Source organism: Botryllus schlosseri, chromosome 12 (genome assembly GCF_051294905.1).
Source record: "Botryllus schlosseri isolate E-star chromosome 12, Bs_hap1, whole genome shotgun sequence".
NCBI lineage: Eukaryota > Metazoa > Chordata > Ascidiacea > Stolidobranchia > Styelidae > Botryllus > Botryllus schlosseri.
In genome coordinates this window covers 10621789-10646731 of record NC_137247.1, presented here as the reverse complement: position 1 = coordinate 10646731, position 24943 = coordinate 10621789, and the positions used below count along the sequence as shown (strand labels likewise).

Genomic DNA, 24943 nt, shown 5'->3' with positions numbered 1-24943 from the left:
TTAATCATTCGTCAGATTACATTTTCATCTGCCCAAGCCACACAATGCGATATACAAGACACACAATGCGATCTAATGAACAGATGGATTGGGGGAACTACCAACCAGTCTCTTGAATTGGCATCCACCTCGACCTAGTTCCCGATGTACCAATATGGTCGAAGTAGGCTGGTCTTCGATTTTTGGAGCACTCAAGTAGGTTTTGTCTATACTTGAGTGGTTATGTTTTTAGACTATACTTACACCTCTACCTCATTACCTGATAGAGTGAAATGCCTCGCCATAAGAGCCGGGTGTGAGCCCCTGATTAACGTTGGTGATTTCGAAAATCGTGCATATGGTAGCGGTTGTCACTACAAGTGTCAACCACGAAAAAATGACATGGGATTTGCCAATCTGACAAAAGTTTGCGACGCCCCGTATCAGTCCACTTCTTCAAACTCGTTATTTAAGCAATTTTCATCCCGTTCGCTTTCTATGTTTTTAGCTATGAAAACAGCTACTTCAAAATGAAATTAACGGCTAGACCCCTGCCTGTACTTCATCAGCGATAGCTTTGGCCACCTCTGCAGTACCAACACAATGACTTGTTTCCCTCTCCCCACATAGGCCTACTAACGCCAACAATCTCCCCTTCCTGGTACCATACTTCCCGGGAGGGCGGCTTCTGGATACGTCAAGCGCAACTGCATTCTAATTCTCGACATACATCTACATTCTACATAATATAGAAATTATCGACAGTGCCAATGAAAGCGGCAACTTCAACCATTGGGTCGTTTCAATTGTAGTGATAAATTACTTGGTACTCAACTAAACTCATCAGCGTTTTTTTTTATATTGAACACACCAAACGACAACAAAGAAATTCAACAAGTCGCATATCATTATCTGAGTTTATTGTGCAAGGTATATATACATGGGTCAAAATCGTAGCAAGTTAATCACAAACCAACGCAGCCTCAAAAAAGATTCGAGCTACAAAAGTTATCGGACGAATATCCCATTTCGATCAAAAATATATGTATTACGTACAGCCAAGATAGGAATAAGCAGTCGACTACGAAAATCACTAATAATAAAGGAATTTCAACCACGACATACACGCGAGGTCTGTGCAACACTTTCACAATTGCGAGATTCGATTACAATGCAAACAGCAGACTGGTACCATTGTCAGACGCGATATATATGCAAAATTCGTACCATTGTCAAACGCACGCACCCGAGTACAATGTACCGGCAAACACCACAGCTTCCCGAAGAGCTCGGAAAAGATGCGAAAACTTTTCAACACACGCCAATATCACAGAAAGAGTTGTACTAACATTACATAAAACAAAAGTAAACCATGTACTATACAAGTGTAAACACATACAGTTGGTCGAATGGCCGTACAAAATAAAAATCACCACGAAAACATGATCAATTAGATAGTGCCGCGGTACAGGAAACATTTGATAGAAACACGCGATACACAGAAAATAACTTCGATTACAGTTGACTGTCCGTTGCATCGCCCACATAACCGTACAGAGTTCTAACAGAAAGCCAAGGGGCAAATTTCACGATTGTGTGGCACCAATTGCGTCAGTCTTATCCCCGAACGCCAGCAAACGCTCACAACCTCGGTAAACATGTAATGTCGGAAAAAGAGAGACAATCGGCTCAGCATGCAAGGGCAGATTCCATATTTCCACTTTGTCCTTTCTCTGCACGGGAACAAAAATGTATCAGTCCGATATGATAAAGTATCACAAGCAAGAGAGATGAACATTGCAATATTGAAGTAAAGCGTTTTAAAGTTCTCTGTCTGAAGATCGCCGTAAGAATGCAAAATTCAAATTCAAATTTAATTTCAAGGACGAAACCAGACAGGCAACTACAGCTGCTTCTTAGCTTTTGAATAACAGAATATCTTAAGCTGTAATGATTTAGTACGTCGATGGATATTTAAATTTCTCTTTGCGAGCATCATAGTCCAGCACAATGCCTACACAGACTTTTCGCCGGGAGCCAAAACTGTTATCTTTTACATTGACCGTGAAACAAATAAACGGCTTTGAATATGATGACAGTACAAGGGCCAGAATTGCAATGAGATGGTAACTAATTAAGTAGGATTTCAAACGACTCGTGAGCAAGAATCTTACCTGCTCGCTTCAAAAATGGTCGATCAAAACTGACACGCTATTGCTGTTGACTTGGTACCCGCCGTCTTGAGGCAAATTCATATTCTGCCACTGAGAAGGTTCACCTGAATGGAAAAAGATGAGCTAATCAACTAACGCTCAAGCTAAATCCGCAATTAGTTAGCGTCTACAATACATTATGGTAAAGTGCAGTTTATCCATGATGTAGTCAGGAATTGCTCATCAAACACATTCTCATGGAGAATAAATCACATAATTTTATAACTGGCATCACAAAAGGTGTATGCCCTATTTATATGGCACGAGAGTCAATCCAATACTCAAGTCTTCACAAGTGATATTCTTATTGACCGATTTGTGGCACCAACTAATGGTACAAAGCATTGATTCAAGTCTTCCATGCAAATCTTATCATTGGATACGATACATAGAAAATGCCGCTATCAACTAGCATGCCAACATATGTTAATTTTGTAACGGGACACCGGCCAATCAAATTACAAGCGGCCTCTCGAAATTCATTAGTATCGACCAGCTCTCGACAACAAAATCACAAATCTCAAAATCAGCGTTAATCAGACTGGGCTTTTCACAGGTGTGAATTGCCACACCTGGGTAGCTAGTATCAGAGGATTTGAGCGAAAAAGACCAGCCGTCAGGTGTCAAGGACGCACAATGTGGCAGTCGCAGCTCCACCGGGTGATTAAACTGAAGTCCGTGCGGGCCGCACATCACGAGAGGCGATAAGAGTGTCTCTCCTGCAGAAAAAGAGAGAAAAGCAATGAGCAAAATCCAGTACCGACTACCTAGCAGTGTAACAGCTTTGGTTCAAAATATTGTGGTTAACATTACCAGCAAGAGACTTCAAACTTATCAAGGTATTTAGGTATTCAAATACTAACAACACACACACACAAAAGATATGCTGAAAGTGGCTACGCCGAAACCTCTTGCCAGATTTGATCAACCAAAAGATACGTCACACATGCCAGCGACGTACGAGTTTGTGTCATATCCAAATCTGAGTGTGAACCCCCAAATGGCTCAATTTTTCAGAAGGTGGCAAAATTTTTCAACGGTTTACGGAAATTGTAGGTCTCGCTCTAAATCAATTGTGGAAAATATCCTAAATCACACAAATTCGGGTAAAATTTTCAAATTCAAATTTTTCAAAGCCGAACAGTCATAATTAGGGCAAGTTTTTGTTACAGTTAAATCCGTGGAAAGTTGCATTTCTTTTCGACAAAAGTAGCAGTAAAAAGCTGCATTTATTTTTTCACAAAAGTTGCAATAAAAGACCACAATTTGCTCGGTTGACTAAAAAAGGTCAACTTCCCAGCCGTGTATTTCACCAAAATCAAAAATACTTTCATGAAAAATCGAAAAAGTTGCAAAACTGTTGCACTATAAGATTCCTTCTAACAGCTTAAAACAGCATTCTACATATCTTACGAGTATTTAGGAAGCTGCCGGAAGCTGTAAAAGCTGCAAAAACTTGCCCTAGTCATAATATATTGCACATCCTCAAATTGGGCGCTCAGCACTGCTCACAAACATAAAAATAGAAGATACACATCTATTTAGGGAAGACTGCAGATTCATTTTCAACCAATGGTCCTAGGTGACCCAAGGCAACCGTACCTCTATCAGTGTTGAGCGGCGGTAGGACAGTGTTATCTTTGCAAACTTTGAAATAGATATTTTGCCGGACTCCGGGGGGGATGGCCCCTTTCGGGATCATGATTGACACGCCTGTCTCTACCGAGCTTAGCACGCCGCCATCGCTGTCAAATGTGCCGCGGGCCGTGGCCACCACTTGGGGCTCGTCGGTATCGGGGTTACTGCTGCAATGTAACGAGACATAGTGAAAAAATAGCTACAAATCAAATCCAAATAGAGAATATATTTTGCTTCCTGTCCAAATCCAAGCCCATAGGCGGTAATGAAAATAGCTTTCTCAGAAGCAGCATGTAAATTATTAGGAATTCCATGTTCAAGTGCAAGCAATCCCAAATTCAGCTTCAAAAATAGTAAATCTACATCTAACCATAATCTGACAAAAATTTTCAAATTCGCTTACTTTCAAATCCAAATATATGATCACTGCCAAATATTTGACATATTGGATCTACAATCGCATCGTTAAAACATCTCTTCATATTTATGCGTATGGTTAAAGACATCAAAACATCAAACTTTTGGACAGCGGAAGGTAACACATATTAGCATTATGTGAAATTGTCACAACGAAATAGTAGTATAGTACTGGCCACAAAGATCGACAGATATATTTATGATAGGAAACAGTAAATGTGAATAGTACGATTCTCAATTTCAATTAGTCCGCGAGGTCCCGGAGGTCAACGTGTTGAAATGTTTAGCGCCTTGACCTTATTACTCTGCTATTTGAGACTACGCCACAGACTATGTCAGCTATCTGCCGGAAAAACGATGAATTTGTCGCCAAAAGTGTTGCAAAATAGGTAATGGAAGAGTTGAAGAAAAAACACTGCTAAACTTTCACACCCCGTTCCATAGTTCCAATTTGGGGGCGATTATGAAAACCCTAAGCAGGAAATTCCTTAACGAGTTTGCGCCACTAACGCAAAGCTATCACATACCTCACAGGCGGAGATTCCACAGGGCGATTAAGCTTTGGTTTGTCGTGCGTTTCCACACCGCTGTCGTACATCGAGTCCTTTGGCGGTCGGTTTTCTTGAACGTGCCCCACGGTCGCCGGGGCGTTGAACTTACTGTACGGGCGCGGGTTGTAGCCTTTGTAAGCGTTGCTGAAAATACGCACATTGCGAGACGTGGCACCAGCATAATCCTGGTTGGTGTCAGGCTACAAACAATGACAACACCAAAAGTCCTGAGATCAACTTGGGAACCCCGAGAAAACAGTGAGACCCACTGCAGAGTTGTAATATTTCGTCGACATAACTTGAGTCATTTTCAATAAAATAAAAATTGACTACATTTTAGTCAATTTGCGTATTGACTCGACTTCATTCAATTCTCGTGTATCATGAATCTGTGCATAAACCCTATTTCATTTGTTTGAATAAACAAGTCGAGAATGAGAAAAATAAGGTAGGGCCGTAAAAAAAACATCATTTTTTTTCAAATTTTACTGTCTACCTGATAAAATTGATACTTTGCCCTCCCACAAAAACACTGCACGCCAATTTTGGCTCAATTCCAACCAGCGGATGCAAAGTTCTTGTGGTAGAAAATTTTTGAATCAAAATAAATACAACATTTTTTAAATCTCAATGAATACCCCATGAAATTGTTAGGCTGTCTGAATAAGACGATGCACAACAAATTTAGCTCTATTCCAACCAGAAGTGAAGTAATTTGAGTACAAAATTTTGTGCTTGGAAAATATAGTGGCAAATTATTTTAGTTATTATTTATAGATCCACCCACCGTGAATACTAAGACTTGAAATCTTAAATTTTGAACATCAATACCTTCGCTTCTACTGGTTGGAATTGAGCCAAATTTCTTGTACACGTATAGACCTATAGACTAGGTTAGACAACACAATTTATGACTTACTTGCGTGGGGCTTGGGGGTTGCTTTTTGGCAGACTGGAACCGGCAGACCCGGCGAATCTGTTGTAGGAGTTCGTGGGAGTCTGTTTTCTGTAACTGTATGCAGATTATGTTAAAAAGGAACTGCGTTAAAGCCAATCGCCTCCCTACCTGTCCTCGTAGGGTTTTGTGTGAGACGGCGAGTAAGGACCGGCAGTGTTCTTGGGAGGCTGCCTGAACAGGGAAATGCGACAGATTCAAAACCCGACCGACGGAATATTTACGATTGAATATAATTACCTGTTTTTATCTACTTGAGCGTATAATGGTTCTGAAGGTCGCGGGTCACGTCTGGAAACGAAAAATACCGTAAACCGGGGTAACTTTGGACACTAAGCAGTAAAAGATTTAAATGGTTATTGATGGAAAAGGGTTGCTGCTGGATGTCCAATTCTTTTTCATGATGCAACAGTACCACAAGTAGTCTCAATAAAAGGCGGATTCATTTCACTACCAGATAAACTTGACCTGACATGATAAATTTATGGCGCCGATCTATTTCATCAAAATTGATGGCCATGAAAATTCTTACAACCAAACATAGATAGTATGTGATTCATAGATTCAAAACTTGGCAGCAGATATCTCTAAGTAGTCTTAAAATCCATGGCAAAAATCTCAGTGGGCTCACCCTTAGATCAATACAAGAAAATGTGATGTCCGAAGTTACCCCGTCAAATTTTATCAGAACGGGGTAACTTTGGACAGTGAAAAATGTGATATTTAGAGCTCTGGAAAGTGGCTGCTTCGTCTGTGTCAAACTATATTCCTTATGACCGGCCTGATGGCTATTTCTATCTATTCTTGATAATAATTTACGAAGTCACTTCTACGAGTACCAACGATGAGTACTCCCCATCCTCTGGCAAGATACGGTTCAATTACCTGGCATCAGGCCGATACTCAGGTTGATAGCGATTTGCGCTTTCCGTTTCCGGGGCCCGCTGCGGCGTTATCGCAGGCTGCGGGACCGGCTGAGGTGAGGGTGGTTCTGCAGCCTCTGGAGGCGGGCCCGGGTCGGTTCGGACTTTGTTCAAACGCTTGATATGATTCCTGGCACAAAAGAAAGAAGAAAGTCGTTAAAAACTGGGCTATAGCGATACGAAACCAGGGCTGCGGAGTCGGTGTATCATTGCATCTTCTCTGGATGGCCTCGGGAGACACGGGAAGTTTTGTAACATTCTTTGAATTCAAGAGTTGGAGATACAAGGAGTTTGTTAACAATTTAAGTTTTTCATGTGGTAGCAGTGAGCACCTTCACAAACTTGCTTCTTACTGCGAGTATAATTTCTTTTTTTTGTAGTTAAAAATAGGTTTGATTCACTTGGTAATAATAATAACATTCCTGTGTATCTACTTGGACAATAATATGCTTTTATATTACATTTAAGTTATTATAAATATTACTTAAAATGCTCTACTACGAGTCTACGACTACATTAAAATTAAACCGAATGTTCTCAAATGTTACTAAAAGCTGCCGTTACTGTCTCGTCACGTAGGCCAACCTGCGCAAAAGCAATTCGTTTTGATAATGATTCATTTGGTAATAATATTTGAAGAGCCTCTTGAAGGTACAGAACTTCTAAATACAATTGAATAGTATATTCATATTGAAATGAACTCGGCTTTTTCGGCTGACACTCGTCAGGGGTAATCGTCAGCAACTAGAAGAGAACGGAAAAGAACATCGTGTATCAACGATCGTATCACAAAATGTGACGTCACCAGCATGAAATTTCGAATACGAGACCGTTCAAAGTATTATTTTTAGATAATAACAATATGGGAACTAAAAATGTAACATGAACCGAATTGACAGCCCGGCACGGAACTCACTTTAAAAACGAATCCGGGTCGAACCGACCGTCCGGCACGGGCTGTACGGCCCGCGCCAAAGCTTCCGAGCTCTTTGTCGGCGTGTAGGACGGGGTGACTTTGGGGGCCGGCTGACGAGGCTCTTCCGAGCTGGTGCTGGACGTGTCGTCATGCTGAAACGCACCGCTGGTGAGCTACTCGGACACGTTACGACGTAAAAACAGGCCTACCTGCGGGCGCGCTGATCTGTCCATGCCGCGTGGAGATGAAGCAGACGACGGATCTGAATTGATTTGAAAATCATCTCAAGATACCACTGAAAGCTGTCAATGGCTTCGAAAACTTACAATCTTGTTTGGTCGGAGGGAGTACGGGCTTCACGTGAGGCGGTTCTTCCTCCTCCTCGTTATTCAGGGCATCGTCCAGATCGTCATCACCAAATTTATTCCCGGCCTCTTCCTCTTCAGAGCTGGAGCTGCTCGGCGGACGCTACATTCAAACAGATATTGCAGCGAATAGAAATAAATTGCGACTCCAAAGGACCGTCTTGTTTTAGATCAGGGTTCGCAAACTAGAATATTTTGTACAGCCCGCGTCGAAAGCAAGTGCGCAAAGAACATTTTATTTCTATTTTTAAAAATGTGATATGTTTCATACCATGCGTGAATCGCTACATAGCAAACCACATTTTATCGATGGGTGTGGAATTTCATTCCGCAAGGTCCCATCAAATAAGGCCTGCTCGGAAAGACATTGAATACCCTTATTATTGATGCCGCGGCGTCATCACAAACTAGGAAACTAGCCTGCAGACAAACAAGAGTTTGAGACGCCTGTTTTAGATTGAGATACCAATATTTCCAATTACAAATCCTGTATCAGATCGAGATTAAATCCCAGGCAAAATACTGGATTACTATCAAATTATGTCCGAATTGGGGCAATACGTGAACTTTGCTTAAAATTTGCTTGAAAATTGAAAATGATTAGAAATTTCACGTTCAAATCATAATCCGGAGGTACAGAACTTCAATATATAATTGAATAGTATATTCATAAAATTGAAATAAATCACAATATTTCTGGCTGACACTCGTCAGGGGTAATCGTCAGCAACTAGTACAATCGAACTCGATATCAATTATATATCCATAAGCAATCCAGATGAGGTTAAAATCATCAAATAAGTTTGATTTAAAATCAAATCCATGCTCGTTGTTGATCTGACTGACTGGGTTATGGGATTTCCAAGATTCGTTCAGAATTAAGATTTTAAAACGCTTACCTTCGGGGGCGGTACTAAAGCTACCCCGCCCGCAGGCGGCTTTCTAGCCGGCGACGCGGCCACTTCTTCAAGGTCCTCATCGTCAAAGTCGGTGGCCGAATGCTGGAACTCAGACCCGACTGTGGTGACGCTGTACTCGCTGCCCGGCGCCGACACGTAGGACAGTCCGTCGTCGTCGCCCGGACTAACCATACCCGGTTCATCGTCGTCCTCGGCAGATCCACCGAGCTGGAAATGATAGAAATTATGGCGGTCGATCTCGGCGAAAGTAGGACAGTCTTCAAATTTATTCCCAATTACAAACTGTGCCGCCAAAAAATGCATCAAAAATCAAGGAAAGACAAATTTCGAGTAACCTTGCCGAGGTCATCACTATCACCCAGACGTAATTACGGCCCGTTTGGGGAAATGTTGTCTAAAAAATTGTCAAAATTATTTAGAAAGCTAAAATTATTCCGTTAACTGCATTTCGTTGCTGCGTTGTCAGTGAGCTTATCATTTGACATTTTACACCTTGTTACCTACTTATAGACCTACCGTCGTAAATGACCCATCCTCTACTCATTGTGAAATTAAGTTTTTTGACGGAAAATCATGGAAAATCTTCCGTTTTTAGGGCAAAAAAATGTCAGCTCTAGTTATCACCTTCGTGTTATGTGTATGATACATAGAAGGCGGTACGAGCCCAGCTTTCGCAAGAGAAAGTAAGAGTAACTTATGCGATATCATTTCCACTTCGGATGATTTTTATTACAGAGTGCATCATATTACAACACAGCACGAGATATCAACGACAACCATTTCTCTTACAAACGAGCAGTATCATTGAACGTGCAACATCGATGGGTGAAATTTACGAGAAAAAGGCCATCGCGTTATTTGGTTGATACGCAGAGGCGTGCTATGAATCGCTGAAGTACAAATAAGCCGAAAAACTTCGGAGGCGGAATCGGCAATACAAAAGAAGGGGTTCTGATTTTTAAAAGAGCGGGTTCCACACCGCTGTGTAACTTTATAAAGTGCCAAATATAGCAATGCTGTATATCATCCCTAGGATGCTGTACACTGTGCTAATAAAATGTAAAAAGCATAACAATATGCATAAAAGACAGTGCATAATTGTAGGGAAAGAATGAACACTAGACCTACTGCACAGTCTGAATGCACGCGTAAATAATATGATTTTGATTTTACGCTTGAAAACAGATAATCCGATAAAAGCTGGAAGAATATTCCACAGAACAACCGCAAATGCAAAAAAAACAACACACCTTATCCTCAGACACCCACACCGGCATGTTCTGCTGGTCCTTGATGGTGGAATGCAGCTTCCTGTACCAATCGTCCGACACCGCGCCGAGCGGTATAGTGTCCGTGAACACGTGACCGTAACCCTTCTGCAGTTTAACGGCGCGATCGTACAGCTTGCCGTGCTTTTTCTTCCGCTCCTCTTCGGTCACGGCCAGTTTCGAACGGAGCTCCTTGACGGCCGCTTTGCTTTCCGGCTTCAGGAACACGACAATCGGATAGAGCTGGGCGTAGTTGAGCTTCTCGACGGCGGCCGGCGTGATGTCCAGTATCGCGTGTTTATCCTTTTCGATGATGTTCTTGATCGTGTTGAGACGTATGATGCCTTTTCGGTTGGATTTCTGTCCGCTGACGATGCCGTCGTTGTCTAATAAGCGTTAAGCAATGAAAATACTTGTACTTGTACTAGAATATACGATTTTTTATGCTGGAATTGGCTGTCGACAAGAAATTTCATACGAATTTTGAAAATAATCTCAAACATTGCCGTATATGAACTTGGAAGTTGACAAGATAGGAAATGAATTCAGGAATTGCATTTAGGCGTAGTTTTGTGAATAGTAAAACTGCTAAGCTAATTCCTGGAGGCGAGCCAGATCTGGGGTTTAGAATACGAACTTTTGGGAAAAGGGTATGTTGCTTTGCTATCTATGTGTACTTTTGAGTAGAATGCATACGATCATGGCACCCACCCCACTTACAATCTAATCATCCCAAGAATTTAAGCTCGATAGGTGGCGCAACTTATCACACAACACGACGCGTGTTTCATCAATAACACAACACTAGTAGGAAGGGTGGGAACATATCATGTTACCGACACACAATGGAGGATTTCAAATCGACGGCGTTATGAAAATTCTGAAATCATGTAGTCGAGAGAATCCCATTGACATATCTTCGTAAGGACGTGGAAGCTGCTATTTGCAATGAAGTTCCAGATTTCAGCAAACTACCAGGCGTGATGCTGCTTACATGTCGGACAGTATCAAACAGTTTCTCTAATTGATACGTAATGGGCAGTTTGTCATGCTTTATCGGATGCATCTCACATACATTTAAAGAGACGTCAAAACCAATCACCACGTATACTTACTTGCAATTTCGTAATTTGAGTTGTAATCCGAGGCTAACCTTTGTCGAGCGATATCGGCAAGCGGTCCGAATATCGTGACAGGTCGCTTGAAGCCAGCTGCGAATAAACAACAATTCCATTATTATTGAGTTAATCGGGCCCGGCATCGCACCAGGAGGCACCACTGTAGAGTGCTCTAGCAAGTCGTAGGTATGCATAATATGACGTCATGACGGTAAGAACAATTCAAAGGTTGAAATATGTACCGCATAGAATCTAATATCACACACGCGTTATTTATCTTCCTTCGAACATGACTATTTCATACAGCGAGTTGTGACAATCCCGAGGGTTAATCACTAAGACAGAAATGCAGCAGGTTTTGGATGAACAATCCATGTTTCAAGGCTCTCGGTAACAATACTATGTCTCCACGTTGATAAAATAAATCATTACCGGGAAAGGGAGTATATTCGTTGATACTCAGGCGCAGATTTGAGTAGTGGATTGGCTAGTACATGATATCATGATAAAGTGACCAAAGAATATACTAACAAACGTCATGATCAATATGAAGAAGGCCACTCGAAATCTTCCAGAACCATCAGTTGTAAGGTTTGTGGATAAAGTTAGGTGACGGACAGAGACAATTGTGAGAAAGAAACACCGAATAACCATTGCCAAATGGGTAGCCAAAATAATCTCTAGATTATGGACAGCGGCTTATTCAAGGAGTAGAGCGATCGAAAATGTTATCGGTTCTAGCTTCAAGGTTACCAATTCCACAACGTAATCCACATACCTTCACGTAACACCACTCTCTCATAGGCGGGGAAGTGGGGAGAGTTTGCCGGAGCTTGGAAGCTCTTTTCCGGCTTGCCTTTCCCCGCGTTTCCCTTCAGTCGCCTCTTGATTCCGCCACGTTGCGTCGCCTTCTCTTTAGACTGCTGCATTTTCTTGTCCTGCACTTCTTTCAACTGCTGCGCGCTGCAGACGAAAACATACCGTATCGTGTTTCACCGTGTCTCATTTCGATACCGACGAGGGCTGGGCAAAATCAAGGACCAGGGTGATTCGATTTCAGAGTTTTAATCTCATGATTAACCATTCAAGTAGAGACCGCGAGAATGACCGATGTGTAAGCTAGCCGAAAGTGCCAGTGGCAATATATCAATATCAGTCAACTCCAGTCGATATTTATTGACCTGTCCAACTGCATCATCACTGCTACAAATGTGAGAGGGTCTCGAATACTGTCGTATGTATTGATTTATGAGAACCACACGACTTCACATTCTTAGTTGCATTTTCTCGACTACAATATACACCTTGTTTCTTACTCAGTTAGAGTTTGATTGTAAATACTTAAAGCTGAATAGGATATATTATTCAAAAACCAGAAAGTTCTAGTGGTCAAATGTCACAATATGTTGCTACATATTTTAAATCATACGGTAGAACCATATGTACTCTCAAGGCTCCAGTGGGAAAAAATACGCACCGCTGACCAAAATTTCAGCAAATTCCATCCCGTCAAGGTATTAAAGTGAATCATAATAAAGACACAGCCATCCTCATTAATAATACAGCACTCAAATCACCATATCCGCAAGTTGCCTCACAGAATTTCAATTACAAAATGCAATTTATAGCTCGTCCGCGGAATCGAACCATAACATTCTACGCAACGGCGGGGGAGCAACGGTCCATTAAAGTGTATTTCGAATCCATTTCGGCAGGAATCTCCGACCGCAACAAAAGTTTAATTTATATATTGAAGGAAAACATTGATTTTTTCTTCCGCGAACCCATGCAAAGTGTGCCTTTAACATCAGCTTCGATAAACTGCTTGCAGAAAGAAAGATTCGTAATCTTACCGACTGCCGTTGGGAATAACCCCGCGTTCAACTTCCATATTGCTTCTGCCGATGCGCACAGCGAGCCAATAACCGACCATCCCTTGATAGAGAGTGTCGGATATGCGGAAGACGGATCCCTGTTTGAAACTCATTTCGTGCTCGTTGGCCCGTTCGTATTTGAAATGAGTACGGATGTAGAAGGAGTCGCCGGTGCCGTGATCTAGAGTCTTTTGAAACTCTAAAAAGTAACGGAGCACGCTCAAATTAAGTACACCTTGCATTATGAATGTAAGCACCAGATAACAAGCACGCTTTCTCATTCTCATACTGTGCGCTGCACATATAAACGGTGTGATATTTACGGGGACAAGAAGTATATGGCATGCAAAATACAAATTGAGTGCAAAAAATGCTTATTACAAGTATCAAGTCAGACTTTTTCGGCATTTCCTTAATGTTATTTCGTTCATTTGTGTAAGTAGAATGTAAACTAATCAAGTAACGGTAATCAATCAATCAATCAATCAATTGATTATTATGCCAAATGACCCAGAAAAGATATACACAACAAAGCATTATGAGCATCTAATTGAGTACAAAATAGACATCAGTTCAGTGGATGAGAGTCGTCTTCTAACATGGGATGGAAAAATCCCAATTACCGATATTGGTAGTTACGTCATTGATCACAACAGGGATATATATAAGTTGTAGGAGTTCTCGATATCCCTGAAATCATAAATATTAGACTGTGACGCTGTGTCTCATACATTGCTAGATTCCCCATTTCTTCACAGACGAATAGTCAAGGTACTTCCAAATATGGAAAGAAAAAATTCCAAGGCAGAGATAGATTTACGATGTAAAGTCAATCTTGAAGTCAAGATAAAACAAATTGCTCGCGCCACCCGAAATAATGTAGAGTGAACGTGATTGATTGATATCAAAAGATGAATTGAGCATAAATGGAAGTGCGGCCTTTGAAAGCATTCAGGCATGAGCGATCATCAAGAGGAGCTAAGGAACACAGAAGTGATGTACCATACCAAACCAACAGAATTGTGTAGGAATATTATAACAATATTGCATAAGAATATTATAACATTACTTACACCACTTCCTCATATGTCATATTGGAAGAATGCGCTTAATATGAACTGGCCTACGAAAATAATATAATGGTATTTGACAATGTGGGCCCCACCCACCGCACAGGCACCAGGGAATTTTAATACATGTTGCCACAAAAGAGAAATACAGATTTTAAGAAACATGACATTGCCATCATTGTGACACTACACTGAAAAAATCAATCATTTGTAGGAGTGTAAAGATGACAGCGCCATGACTCACAACTCAATCACATGATCAACGGCGAATCTAGTTTCAATTTAGGCAGGTACAGAAAGAATGACAAATAAGGAAGTGAATCTATCGCTGGAACATATTTTCTCCTCAAACAGCGCTACAGACGTCAGAAAGTCGAGTCTGTTTACGACGCTATCGCGAGAGAGCAAATTAAACAAACGCGCCTCTGCCCACTCGAAACTTACTACATAGCGAAACACAAGTCATCAAAATACATAGTTTGCACTTGCCGATAAGCAAGTTGACCCTAACCCAGATAACTAAACAAAATCGTAGCATACAGACGCTGTTTCATATTAACTTGAGCAAATCATATCGAAAGAAACTATCACGTAAAGGAGCAATAATATTATTAAAGCAATCGCTGGCATACCATCACAGTTTCTAGATGTACCAATCTACATTTCAAATACAACCAAGTAAAAGTTCAGCCAGCAATGTGTTAATTCAAAGGATTTACAGTCTGATGCAGTTCAAGGCAGAGAAACTGAAAAATGGTAGGTACCTGTACCGATAACAAGCTTCAAACACAAATATACCTGGCTGAACGCCTCAGTACCGTACCCAAACCCCCGTGGTTCATACGACACAGTTGTTCCATAATATCGGCCGACAACTATCAAAAATACATTTTCTGCCTTGATCACGTCGAGAAAATGCGTGCCAGAAATTTTGCAAAGAATTAAAAATTGATAACGAGTGACATCACAGAGATAGTTAGATTGGAATGATACATTCTGTGAAAATCTTTTAGCTACAGTTGAATTACGGCGACTTTCTGAGGATAACGGCTGATGCCAAAACGATTGTCACAAATTCAACATTAATTTGAGAACACAACATATTATTTAGTGCACAGTACCTCTTCAATAATGCGGAATCAGAAATTCGTACCTGCGAATCTGGGCTGCGCCACAATCGTCACCTCCTGCCCTTCCGGTAATCCCATCAGCGCCAAAACCGCTTCTTCCCGTATAATATTCCGGAAATTTTTATTGTTGACCTATGCGCATCAAAACAAACCGTTACATCGCCGATGAAACGTAACCCAGTCCACTTACGCTCAAGATTTGATCGCCGGCTTTCAATCCCTGAAGGGCAGCGGCGCTCGTATCCAAAACCGACGCTACAAATATCCCGACATCGTTACCGCCGGCCAATCTTATCCCAACGCTGCGCTTCTTGATGAATTTGATGGTGTGAGCGTTTGCGCTGGAAATAATATGGCCACCGTCAAAAGCAAATTTCGAAAAAAAATTTTTCACAAAACAACATGGCAGAACTAATGTTTGTTACAAAAATTATTGAAAAGTATATTTATATTGAAATACTTGAAGAGCTTCTTGGAGGTACAGAACTTCAATATACAATGGGATAGTACATTCGTATTGAAATCAACCCGAATATTTTCGGCTGACACTCGTCAGGAGAAATCGTCAGCAACTATTAGAGAATTGGAAAGAACATTGTATATCAACAATTGCATCACAAAATATGACGTCACCAGCATGAAAGAGGGAGCGTTCAATGTACTATTTTTAGGTGGGACACGAACTCCTTTTGTTGACAGAGTTTGGGTTGGTGTATTTTGATAAAAGTCGACTCCAAGGCACACAAATGGAAGCGCGAACGGCCCCTCCCAACAACGTGAAATCTGTCATCTCGATAATTATTCGCACAAATTGGATCATCGAACAGATGTTTGCCGATGGCACAGAATTAATGGCCTTTGATCGGTCAGCATCAAGCTTAAGCGGATGAGTTTTAAGGTGGAGCTTTTCACCGAGCCTGATGCACGTGTTCTGATACATCTGGGGACATGCTGGTTTACGCGTTCCTGCAGACGCTTTGACGTTCTTCCCACGTAGCCACAATCACAGTGGCACTTATAATCGTACACTACATTACTTTGTTCTCATATTGAAATGAAACCGAGGGGGTAAACGTCAGCAAGTAGTAGAGAATTGGTAAGAACGTTCAATTTGTTCTAAAGAACGTCATATTTGTTTCAAAAATCATTTAGAAAAACGTACGGTAGAACTTGTCCGTCCTCCTCCACCTCGTCTTCGGGGGGCTCGTCGTAGAGGGGCTGCGAGGATTTGGCGCGCGGCGCCGGTTCCGGGGTGTGGCTGACCCGAGAGCTGGTGCGACTGGAACCGGACGGCGTGTCCGCCGCCTTTTTCGCTTTGGTGGCCGCCTCCAGCTCGGCCGGCATCACGCGTATGCCGCCGACTGCTTTCCTGTCTTTTTTCTCTGGCTCCGGCTCTTTCTGAACTGGTTTTCTGAAACAGACGTGCATATTCAACGTCATCGCATATTCAACCATCGTACTTTAGGATGGGGGTTCCTAGCCGGGCCTCTAATTTTTTGGGCCAGGAGGTTGTCAGTAACGAAGTAGGCTACTCCAGGTAGGTTTTTCCTACTTGCTAAAGTGACTATGATTTTAGACAACCACTTCTTACAATTAGAATTGGTATTGAAATAAAGCCAAATATTTTCGGCTGACACTCGTCAGGGTTAATTGTTAGCAACTAGTAGAGAATTGGAAAGAACATTGTACATCAACAATCGTATCACAAAATATTACGTCACCGGCTTGAAATTTCAAATAATCGGGTCAGTTTCAGTGTTAAATAGAACACACACTTTTGTACTTACTTTACTTCTATTTACTAAGATTACAATACTTACTTTCTCATTTGGAAATTGCCATGAAATTGTTACTTCTATCTGTAATCCAAGTCGACATTTACGACGTTCCGTCTATCTCTATTTGAATTTCGACCACGCCTACTAGTCCAAGATAGCCTAATCTTCCCATCTGAAAGTTTGAGTGGCCTAACCGCAAAATTTGAACAGCTGATAACTAAATAAAAAATGTCATCAATGTCGCCAAGTCCCAATCCTAATCCCAGCTTTATTGCCATCCAAACAAAAAACCAACTGACGACTAAATATCTTTTAGGAAATCTCATTACAGCCCTCGTCGTGGCCTGAATACCGTTTGGAGTGCAATTATTAGTGATCGCATGATTTATATTGTCGGTGTGGTTATTGCGGCCAGCACTGAGAATAAGACAAAATATGGATATACGTCATAAATAAGGACAGATCTTGTCAAACAAGGATAATGCAGTTAGTTGCCTAGTCTGCAGTTGTAGTTTCAACATTGGCGTTTCCTGGAGCCCTTAAAACTAGTCTGCGGTCCACCAATGGGCCCATGGACCCCATATGTTAAGGATAAGAACAATTGCTTTTGGGCTTACTCTGATTTTTTACTGCGGCGTTCGGATTTTCTGGATTCTTCGGATCGAGACGACGAACGAGACGAGCGAGAATAGGTGCTTTCGTCATCTGGATTATTCCCGGATAAAAATAGAAATAAAAATTCAATAAAAAAATCCGGGATCGTTAACAGAAATTATCGTACCGGCATGCTTGTCTTTCTTGTCGCCGTGCTTGCTTTTCGACGGGCTCGGCTGAGCGAAGTGCGACGCTGGTATCGAAACGGTACCGCCCGACTCGCTTTTCACCAGCATCGTGAGCTTGTCTTTGGACAGACCGATGATCTGGATAGCTTCATCGACTGTCTTATTATCTACATTTCTTCCGTTGATCTGAGAAGAAGCGGGCAATAGATTCAGATTGAGTTGATGTCTGGTAATGTGTGACGCTTTCGATGAAAATTGGACTATACAACTCGTAACAGGCAAAACATAATTCGGAAGAATCGTATGTATATTCTCAAACATTACCCCGTAAAAAATCGCTAATTTTCACTTTTAGTTGTGATTGCAAAGGTCTGATATGATATGACATGATTATCAAGTCCATCATAGCTAAAGTACGGAAACCATATTCCGTACTGTAAACTTTCATTCCATTACTCCCAAACAAAGGCAAATATTAATTGAGTACAGGTAAGTCAGAAACAGGACGCAATAATTCCCAACAACACCCGCTGAGGCTCTATAATTTAATAGCTTGTGTAAAACGCAATCCATATAAATTGGGTAATAGTAATAGTTTACGGTATAAGCAAGGACATGGAATAGCTATATGGGTTCTTGAGATGAAAAGACCTACCAACTATCATGAGCAAATGGTAGTAATCCGGGAACATAATCTGGGACATGTAATTTCACCTTGAGTCCATGTTTGCCAGCGCAGCACAATAAACCACAGCTATAAAAAGATACCGGTACCGAAATGCAGTGTACGCAAATATTTACACAAGACAAAGAATTTAGCTTGAGACATACATAACACACAGTGGGCTCCAATCGAATGCCTCAAGCGCTGGTGCAGTCCATACACAAATTCTACATATGGTGCGTGATATGTCGGGCAATACAGTAAAAAGGTATCAGGTAAGGAAACAGACTTAAATACTGAATATAGCGTGGAGGCCAGTAGCAATACATATCTAACAATACCTCCATATTTAACAAACCGTGATGCACAATAACACAGTTTGATGACATGACACTAGTACAAATCTCCATTATGGTGAGTACCGATGAGACTACTTCCTTTTCAAAATACAGAATTACAGCGAAACACCTTCAAGCCCCACAGGAAAAAGAACACCGCCAGTCACAACATGCAAACTATTTTACACTCAACTTGACAACAAGACAAACTTGATGACAAAACAAAGGCGACCGTTATGCAAGAGCGAAGACTCATTTCAACGATGCAGAACAAAAAGCCTACACCACCTACCATCATAATACTGTCGCCTTTCTTAAGCTCGGGATTCTTCTCGGCGAGACTGCCTGGCTGGATGTCCTGTATAAAAATTCTCGTGCCGAACTTCAAACCGTACGCATCTGAAACAGGGAAGGGATCAACAGCTCACCAGAGTAGGTATTACTATAATCAATAGCACAAATATTGATATCATCACATAATATTCTTGATTACAGAGCTGTACATGTAGCCTACATTGTACACACAAAAACAAGCATCTGAAAAGTAGTTGAGAAGTTATCGAATACAGACGCAGTGGCTTTCTAGACATAATGTGTCATATCATAATATTACCAAACAATATAAAACGTATGTCTTCCCTGTGGATTCAAAGTAGCTTGTGTCTATTGTAAACATTTTGAGAAAATTTTATCTAGCCCCATTTACGCCATACCCCTAAAAAATGAATTCAAGGCGAATATAATACATCCATGTCGATCCATCAGGGTCTTCACTTGACCAGTTCCGAACAGGGTAATGTAAATGATGCAAAGACACAACAAGACTTACTGTTCCATCTTGTCTTCTTCAAGATGACCGGCTTCGCCTCGGGCGGCCTTACGGCAAACACAACCGCTTCTGGATCGTGCACCGTGTCCGGCCCGTCAGGAGACAGCGGCGATAATGGACGCTAAAAAGAGTCGATACGGTAATACTATCACGTGCGACGCGAGAAAAGCTACAGGCAACGTCAACGCAATCGACGCAACCCTAGTGACCGCACACAACAGAGGTGGTCAAAGTAATGTTGCTACCAAAGTAGAATTAACACCGTAAATTTGTAGTTAATTTCAAGTACAAGTGTCAATTTCCAACTACGCCAAATATACTTCAAGCGGGAGCGGGAAATGAAGGATTGAAAGATACTTATCAAAAGTAGATTCAGTCACAGCTAGTCGAGTGCTTCTAGTAGTTAATCAGAGTAAGCTCATGCGACTACCACAAAACGACTTGTGATCCTAAAAACTAGGAAAAGGAGGAGCATTTTTCGAAAACACATTCGGTTATTGTGACGGGAGATATTCAACCCGATTGCTACGACAATATCACCCGTGAAAGTGACGTGGTGAACTTCTACTCGAGTACGAGTGGGAATTGCAGAGTAAGTATGTTAGGCCTAGTTTTGCCTAAAAAACTTGAATCTGTCACAGAGAAGTGGAAGTAATTTCAATTCATAACCACTTGAGTAAGCAGAGCAAGCAGACATAGCCTACTTGAGTACTTAGCAGTTGAAGTACCTTGGTACTAACCACTTCTGCTCTGCAAGTAGGCCGATTATTTCTAATCATATTATTTAAATGCGCGCGGGCAATTAATTTGAATAACCAAGACTCACCAGCTCCCCGAGCGACTTCTGCTTTGTCAGACGCGGCACTGGACTCAAACTCCTCTCGCTCGAAATCGAACGCTCGCTAGGCGACCTCCGTCGGCTGCCATCACAAGGGCGACGCTTGAAACCAACGTTTACCCTAATAAAATTTCATCTCGGCCGCATACCTGGCACTGTCCGGGGTTCTGGAGCGTGGTCTAGACCCTCTGCCCTGACTGCGGCTTCGCCGCGGCGACGGCGATCGACTTCTTGAGCTGGCAAATAACACGCAACCATTAAAATCCTAACAATGAATTGCACAGTGGTTCTCAACCAGGGTTCGCGATTCGCCAAGTCGTAAAGGTAAATAACTACAGCGCTAACCAAGTGATATCGCGGCTATGCCTGGTCAACGTGCAGTGCTGGGGGAGTTGCACAAGTTTCTTTATGACCCGACAAGTATTCAATCAAAAACCAACTTCAAAACACACATTGTTACGCCAATACGTCATACTTCCGCCATATTGGATTTAATTTCAATATCTGCTCATATGCATGTTATTTGTGCATTAACTCTTGATAACAGGCACACGAAAGGTCATCGAGCTAAATATATTATACTGCATAGAATGTAGTCCTGCTGAAATCAACATACATCGTAATAAAGCAGGGGTTCCTAACCTGCAGGCCATGAAAATGTTCTAAGAAATTACCATCAGTACTCAGTAGGTCTAATTTATTATAAAAATAGAAATAAATTGAAATTTAAGCTACAAGAGGCAGCAACCCGGTTGAGCTTGAGGACGATAGTTGGCCATATTGTAACGGTTAATGAATTGTCAATTGTCATGCTACTCCATTGAGTTAGTACCGAAAAGAAAGCAGCACAACGTCTTGGATATTCAATACGACATGCGACTAGCTCTTTCCATCACCAAACCCGCATTGTCAGAGGAAAAACAAGCTCAACTATCACACTATACTGAATACATAATATCTAACTAATGCAACATCATTGCACGATTTTTACCATTTTATCATTCTAACTAACGGTTACTGTTTAAACCAGTGGTTCTCAACCTTTTTGATCTTGCGGACCCGTAAAACTTCAAAACAATGTTGCGGACAGGTGAACCCTTCAAAAACCAATATTAACCCTAATATTAACCATGCCAATTGTATGCAGCTCAAATGTAATTATGGAAGCTTCATTTTGCTGCCTTCTTGATAAGAGATATTTATACGGGGCCCTATTCAAATTTCTGCAAGACTAGGCTTGCAGAGTTTTGTTTAAAGATCAGTGACTTGTCGAGTGTCCGATGTACGTTAAGCACACATCAACACTTAAAATCACCAACCTCGAAGCGGACCTGTATCGGCTGCCCCGACTTCGGCGACTAGACCTCGAATGCGATCTGCTGTAACTCCGTCTCCTACTCCTGCATAGGAGGAAAGTGCGAATCCGTCACAAAAATGCCACAAACCATAGCGCAACAATTTTACCTCGACCTACTCCGACTCGTGCCCCTGCCTCGGGACCGCGATCTGTATCGTCCGCCCCGTCGCTCGCGACTCCTGGACCGGTCCCGTCTCGGCGAATAGCTTCTGCGTCCGCTTCTGCGCGCGTATCTGTCGTCGTCAAAATCTCGGCTTCTCGTCCTGCGCATTGTCCCCGGAGACGGGGTTCTCCTTCTGGGGTCCACGCTGACGATTGTCTTTCGTTTTACGGCCTGGTAAATCGAAAAAGTATCACGTGATTACAAAATTCGTATAGAGCGGCGACCTACCACAATCAAACACGCATTTCATTTGTGAAAGAGGCCCACAAACATAGAACAACCTAAAGATTACAGAGTTGATGCAATGAACTATTCAATTTAATGTACCATAAGTAGCGATCAAAAGACTCGCGTGTATAATACGAAACTAGGTCTTGAAACAGAACTTTGCAATGAATCTTGGAATATATAAAACTCAATAAATATTCTAATATATGTCAAACACAAAAACAATCAAATTCATGAAATATTGGCTAAGTTCTCTGAAAATATAATGGGAAATGAAAATGTGTCGTCTACGAATTTACAGTAGGTGGGGTCAGATTTTGCTAATGTTGCAGGATAGCCTACATGTGAAATGTATATTTATTTTAGGTATGGTGGTGATTAGTTATTACACTATAACAGCAGCAGTTAGCATGAACACAAAGGGTTACCGTAGATAATCTAATTCAACCTGTGCGAACCAGAGGTAGAAACGAGCCTTCTACATCTACCCAGAAACCGAGAGGTTTATTAGCGAGTGGTCATGAAGCCAGATTCAACCCGAAATATTTTACCGAGCCCAGATGTCATTATAGGCCTACGACTCCGGAGTAAACGGCTTGTAAAACATAATATGGCTTCACTTCCCACTAATTTTAAGCACTTTCCAATTTACAGGTCAACAGATCATGATAAATATACCGACATAGATGTATCAGTCATAACATACAATAGGTTCGAAGGTCCCCACCACTATATTCTATATTGAACCAAAAGGCTATCACCTATCAGGTCAACAGATCATGAAAAATGTATTGCCATTGATTTATCATGCATTAAAATCGAATATGTGCCAATGGAGAACACAATAATCAATGAAGATCTTGAAAACCTGACATCCATAAGTCAAGGAAGTTTAAGACCGAATAAAACTTGAAACTAGCACAACATGGACAGATTTCTTTAATACTACAAAACAGCGATTCAGACGCAGACCATTAACTGATTAGTTTATAGTAACACGAGCAGTACAACAATAGCCGCTCTACTTATCAAACAATGTAAACATTCAGCTCCTTAACAAAGGCCAGTGTTACATAGAATTATTTGGCTTTCTTACTACATCCCTATCATCAATCTTTGGAGCGCATATCAACTAGTGTATGCAATGTACTCGAACTTTTAACCATATAACTGGACTAGAAATATTTCAGGCAAACCAACGTGTAGTTTCATTTTCAACTATAAAGTTGGACATATGGACAACGATCTAACTTACCAAAAGCACGGAATTTCCTGAATTCTTCAATGCTTTTACGGCATGTTGGTGTGTCCAGCCATCCGTGGGCTGGTTGTTTACACGGACAACGACATCATCAATTCTGAAAATACAGATTTTGTTCAAGTACTACACCAAACCTCAACATAATCCGGCTACATACTGTAGCCTATTGAACGCCGGTCCATTCAAGACCACGTCGGAAATGATGATTGCTGGGTCGCCAGATTGCACTGCCGGGTTGTCTCTTCCGCCACTGATAGCAATCCCAAAACCTTGACCCGATTTTACAATTTGGTACGTGTGCTCCTGAAAAATCACCTGCTCCCCCATGACGAGTATTTGTGATAAATATTATACAAAACTGAAATACAGAACCAAAGAAATGTGAAATTGACAGTATATCGAGTCATCGCTAAATCATTTTCAAAGAATTTCACAACCAGTAATGAGGTGAAAAAAACAATCCATTGAGACACTTCACCCTAGCCACTGAGCTGAAAATGTGAAAGTAAAGTAGCTTACCAATCATTTCAATGCTGAGCCTAAAATGTGGGCATGTTTTAATTAATTTTTACTTTCCCTTGGCACTATAAATTTATGTTGTTTTGTTGCAGTGTGCTAGGTATAAGCCTACACCATATGTGCGACAAGTGATGACACATTGGACACAGAAACCAACCAGTCGACAACACTCATTCTATGCAATGTGACTAACAACGTAATCTAAATTAAACTTAGTATCTGACGCAATCCTGGTTCTAGGCTATCCTGTTCTGTCAATTTTAAGGGCATACATGAACTACTGAACATAACTCTCTTGCTTTTGAAAGATTGGCCTAAGTATCTGCTGGATTGAATGTCAACAAAGTTCACTGGAAAATTGAAAACTTGTTGACTGTCGATTAGATCTCAACTGAAGGCAACATACGTTACAAGCCAAGATTACCGATATACAGCATAGGTCTAGCTGCTGACTGCTGTCGCTACCTACTTTTAGAAGACGAATGTACTTATGTACAGGCCCACTATACTGCAATCCTATCGACAGAAGTGACAGAGTGCCCCAATGTTTTCAACTCAAAGGATTGTTCAATATTTTTAAACGCCCATTCTGTTAGAATCACTCAATCATATATATAACAACAGTGGTCTTGAAAGTTCTGTTCAGATTAAATGATAGCTTTGCAAATGTATCAAATTCAAAATATAGCCCAAGGCAAAAACATACCACTTTTTTCAAAAAATTCAGAACCACGCGTTCATTGCTTCTGAGCATCAGACAACACAATTGCACTGCAATCCTCTTCACTTGATATCAAATTCACAATATTCGTACGTCTTAATAATTTCATTGATTTCTCGCAATTTTTA

At 41.3% G+C, this 24943-nt stretch overlaps 1 protein-coding gene across 4 annotated transcripts; it reads right to left on the bottom strand.

Moving 5' to 3' along the window:
- Positions 1-882: 882 nt before the first annotated feature.
- On the bottom strand, positions 883-23961 carry LOC145452956 (tight junction protein 1-like). Of its 4 annotated transcripts, none has more exons than XM_080331080.1 (30): positions 23733-23961; positions 23570-23672; positions 22031-22257; positions 21886-21966; positions 20716-20802; positions 20555-20648; positions 19729-19849; positions 19192-19298; positions 17897-18083; positions 17733-17820; positions 16500-16748; positions 15528-15678; positions 15361-15469; positions 13117-13336; positions 12042-12226; positions 11261-11356; positions 10128-10531; positions 8857-9084; positions 7919-8060; positions 7802-7854; positions 7593-7744; positions 6639-6806; positions 5994-6044; positions 5865-5927; positions 5718-5810; positions 4775-4942; positions 3795-3997; positions 2765-2911; positions 2154-2257; positions 883-1712 (listed from the first exon to the last, which is right to left on the bottom strand). In XM_080331080.1, the coding sequence occupies exons 1-29, from the start codon at positions 23900-23902 to the stop codon at positions 2163-2165; spliced, it is 4242 nt and encodes a 1413-aa protein (XP_080187206.1). In that variant the 5' UTR covers positions 23903-23961; the 3' UTR covers positions 883-1712; positions 2154-2162. The 4 variants fall into 4 exon arrangements, with proteins under 4 accessions (XP_080187206.1, XP_080187209.1, XP_080187207.1 ...); XM_080331083.1 differs by having other exon boundaries at positions 2828-2911; XM_080331081.1 differs by having other exon boundaries at positions 3795-3994.
- Positions 23962-24943: the final 982 nt, after the last annotated feature.